The following is a 4,163-nucleotide window of genomic DNA, read 5'->3' as shown; positions in this document are numbered from 1 at the left end:
AAGCCTCAAATCCCACCTAATGCTATAGAAAAGGTAAGCGGTGGACAATCGAGGCCGCCTCTTGGGGGCGCATGCATAACCACGTCCCCTCCCGGGCCATTCCAGGAGAAACCAGCCCCTTCTAGAGCAGGAGTCCCCAGAGAGCAGTCATGCGCAGGCGCAAAGCTCAACGGAAGTAGGAGCAGGGAAAGGGGGCGTGGCCTGGCCTCACGGAGGCGGGCACGCTCCCGCACGGCTCCTGCGGGAAGCGGGCGGGCGGCTGCGCGCGCAGCCCAGCCCAGGCTCCTCCCCTCCCGGCGCTCCCGAGCCCGCGAGTGGCCGGCTTCTTCTCCGCCCTCCGAGATGGCGCTGGACCCCGCAGGTACTGGGGTCGGCGTGGTTGTGAGGGCCTGGGCCAGGTGCTCTGAGGATGCTCGGCTTCCGCGGTTAGCGCCTCCCTGGGCCCGGTTGCTGGGTTTCCTCCTTCGGTGACAGCCACCCATCTGCCGCTCGCTGGGGCTCTTGGTGCTCAGTGAGGGGCGTTGGGTTCGTTGCGACCACTTCCATTAGCTCTTCAGCGTCTGTTATTTTTTTATTTTTTATTATTTTGGGGCACAGGTTCGTTTTAAACAGTATCTGGTGCAGACACTGTTGTCCCAGAAAGAAGTCGAGTTTCATGCTGGTGCAGTTTGATATTTTGTTTCCGGGAGTTTTATGCCTCCTGCTCCCAAGTTCACCCTTGTAGCCCATTATCACAAAGGTTCCATGACCGAATGGCCGGATGAAGTCCTTTTCTTGGAAAGGCTCTTCAGACATCTTCCGTGTCGTTTTAACTTGCATGGTTCCACTTGGGTTTACAATAGAATTCAGGTACTCAGGAAATCTTACAGAGCTCACTCCCAGCACATGAAGAGATTAGTGAAAGGGTGAGGAAGTAGAAGGGAAGGGTAATGGGTTAGTTTATTTTATGGGTGGAAAAACTCAAGGCATCGGTAAGTTAGAGGCTGGCAAACCTTTGGAGATCCTGTAGTGGAAGGTCACGTGTGACCCTCAACTAGGCAGGAAAGTGGGTGCTGCACATGAGAGCTCGACACTTGATTATCAAGCTAACTGTATTCAGTTGTCCCCAAATAGTATTTGCGTGTTGGTTCCTTTGTCTCTTGTTTTCGCAGAGTAGGAAACAGGCATTGAGAGGTTAAGTTTGTGCTATACACTCTCCCTAGCTCGTTACACACTGGCTTCCTCCTGGCCCTCAGAGTTGGATTCAAATGACAGTTTCTCATAGAACTCCTGGCTGTCTAAAGCAAACCTTATACAGTTATCACAGCACCCTGCTTATTTTCCATGTAACGCAGTAGACCTCAGTCTATAAGTGTATCTGCATGTATCATGTGTCTGAGCACAGGCCGTGGTAAACTCAGGCAGTACTATTATTTGGAGCGTAAAGCAGTTGTGGAACACCACACGACCATATCAGTTTGAGGCTAAGTAATGGGACTGGGCTGTGAAACAGTGAGCAGCAGACACAGGCTTTGAAGCAACACCATGAGCGGCGATATATGTTGTAGAACACGCTGTGTCACACTTAGTTGTAGACTGATGATCTTGATTTAGAGGCAGGAGGTCGTAATGAGGCCTTGGCAAGGGAAGTTCAGGTAAAGTCAGTATAATTTTGGCATTTCACGACCTTGCAAATAATCTAATACAGATGAGAACAAGGAGACTTAGGTTAAAGCACTGGTTCTCAACCTCCCTAATGGTGTGACCCTGCCATACAGTTCCTCATGTTGTGATGATCCCCAACCCTAGAATTATTTTCATTGCTACTTCATAACTAATTTTGCTATTATCCTGAATCCTAACGTAAATATTTTTTTGAGATAGAAGTTTGTAGCTGGGTGGCGATGGTGCACACCTTTAATCCCAGCTCTTGGGAGGCAGAGGCAGGCGGATCTCTGTGAATTCACGGCCAGCCTGGTCTACAAAGCAAATTCCAGGACAGCCAGGGCTGTTACACAGAGAAACCCCGTCTCAAAAAAAAAAAAACAGAACAACAAAGAAACAAAGCGAGAGGACGTCATGCTCGCTGTCCCCAGTTTCTTACCGTCTAGTTACGTGTCACCAATTCAGAACTTGTAGTGTGTTCAGGGTTACATAGCTGTTGACTGGTGGAGCCAAGTTTCCTTCCCAGCTTAGGCTATCAACCAGGCCTCCATTTTAGAGCTTTTTGGTTAAATAAACATATAGGGCCCAGTATACACCATGTATTGCTCTGTTACCTAGGAAACAGCAACATAGGACAAACAAGGGCCCCACGCAGTAGATCATCTTAGATTGTGGCAGCCACCATGAAGAAAGTCGATTGCAAGGAGAGAGCTACTTTTGCTGAGTTAGGAGCTTTATGGAGAAGTGCATTTGATTTAAAATGTCAAGGATGAGAAGAAGCTACCATGAAAAAACAATTGGGGAGGGACTGCCATGGGCATTCAGAGTGGCCAACGCTGGAAAGCACATTTGAGTGCGTAGAGGGCCAGAGCGCAGAGGCGAGCGAGCCTGAAGGGAAGCGCTGGGAAAGTAGGTCTGAGGTGAACATCTGGCTGCCGAGGGCCTTGAGTTCCAGGGTGGTAAAACATTCTCAGCTATTTTTTCCTTTCGGTCTTTCTCAAATTTTGACTCCAACAGCGAGATGCAGACTGCATCCTTATTCTTGGGTGTTGTTTCGTTTCAACCTCTTCACACACATGGGTTTATCAGCTATTTTTTGCTGTAATTTGTGGGAAAGACAGGAGAAAGGACAAAATACCAAGTAAAGCGGCTGTGAGCAAGACTGAGCTTTTGATTGTGTTCTTCCTGCCGGAGCTGCACTCCCAGATGCGCTGACATTTAAGTGTTTCTTAGGCAGTTCCATTGTGTAAACAGAGTAGAGGAAAAGGGGTGTTCTGCGAGCCCCCTGTTTACTGACTCAGCACTCAGCTTTTTCCCCTACTCTAGTTCCTGTTCTTACAGGAAATTCTCCTCCCAGCCTTCAGTCATAAATGGAACCTTTCACCTCAATAATATTACAAGAGTTTGTAGAACAGCTCATTCTCCTATACTAGGGTTTAACTATTTAACTTTATCTTATTTCAGTTTACAGTTCTTTGCAAACTCATAATGCTTTCTATAAACATTGTATATTTTAGAAAAAAATCTAGTCAAATTTAGTGATTGGAAATTCTTGCTTATTAAATACAGTTTTTTAAAAGTAAAACTATGACTCACATAAAAAATGGATATGTGTTAAAGATTTTCCTCAACTCATTAATTAGTGAAGGAACCAGTATATAGTGAAGATGTAAAAATTGGTCCAAAAAATATTTGAGAGACTAGATACATAGTTTTATAGGTTACAGCCATAGGTAAGAACTTTAATTTACACCAGGTTCTCTTTGGGGCTGTCATTTCAGAAATTATTTCCGTTTCTACTTGACAGGAGTTTTAGAAGTTTGCTCCAGCCCCCGACAAAGTATGAGATACACAGTAATTGAAAGTATCAAGAAAATCCCCTCCTTATATCTTTGCTTATTGTGGTATTTCAGGAAAAATTTCTGCTATTACTGTGTTCCCAGATGACAGCCTCAGGCACTTGGGTTCCATAAGTTTGGATTTTTGCTCTCTGTATCACCTTGGAGTGGTCCTGCCTCCTGCTCTCCTCCTTTTCCCACCTTACCTCCTTTCTCGCAAGGCCAGGGATGCTCTCTCTCACTCAGTGCAGAGTCCTTCTTCACTCTTACTTTCTGAGGATGGGTCAGTGTGCGTCCGTCCGTCTGTCTGTCTGTGTCTGTCTGTGCCTGTCCTTGCATTGGTGTTTTCTTCCAGGACTCTGTAAGTGGAGAACTGTGGAACACTGCTAGGGCTTGGGTGGAAAGAGAGGGGAGGAACTTGCCGACATTCCGTGGGCAGGTTTGTAAAGTTTCTCTTGGAGGAAGGTTGCGGTGACAGCTCCTGAAGTGCTAGGTTTGCGCCCGTTCTTACTTCTTTAGTGGATAGATAGCGCTAGAGGTGCTTGCCCTTAGAATACCACTTGCATTTACTGGGAATTTCACTTTCTATTAAGTTAAATTTTTTATATTATTTATTTATTTATTATGTATACAATATTCTGTCTGTGTGTATGCCTGCAGGCCAGAAGAGGGCACCAGACC

At 46.3% G+C, this 4,163-nt stretch overlaps 1 protein-coding gene across 1 annotated transcript in view; it reads left to right on the top strand.

Annotated features, from left to right (window-relative positions):
• Positions 1–271: 271 nt before the first annotated feature.
• Positions 272–4,163, top strand: part of Cmc1 (C-X9-C motif containing 1) — an 81,888-nt gene continuing 77,996 nt past the window's right edge. Inside the window, exon 1 of the mRNA XM_005348068.3 lies at positions 272–361. Coding sequence (XP_005348125.1) covers positions 343–361 — 19 coding nt within the window. The 5' untranslated portion in view covers positions 272–342. The remainder of the gene's footprint in view (positions 362–4,163) is intronic.

This window comes from Microtus ochrogaster, chromosome 5 (genome assembly GCF_000317375.1).
Source record: "Microtus ochrogaster isolate Prairie Vole_2 chromosome 5, MicOch1.0, whole genome shotgun sequence".
Classification (NCBI taxonomy): domain Eukaryota; kingdom Metazoa; phylum Chordata; class Mammalia; order Rodentia; family Cricetidae; genus Microtus; species Microtus ochrogaster.
The sequence above is the reverse complement of the archived record's forward strand: the minus strand, read 5'-3'. Positions and strand labels throughout refer to the sequence as shown.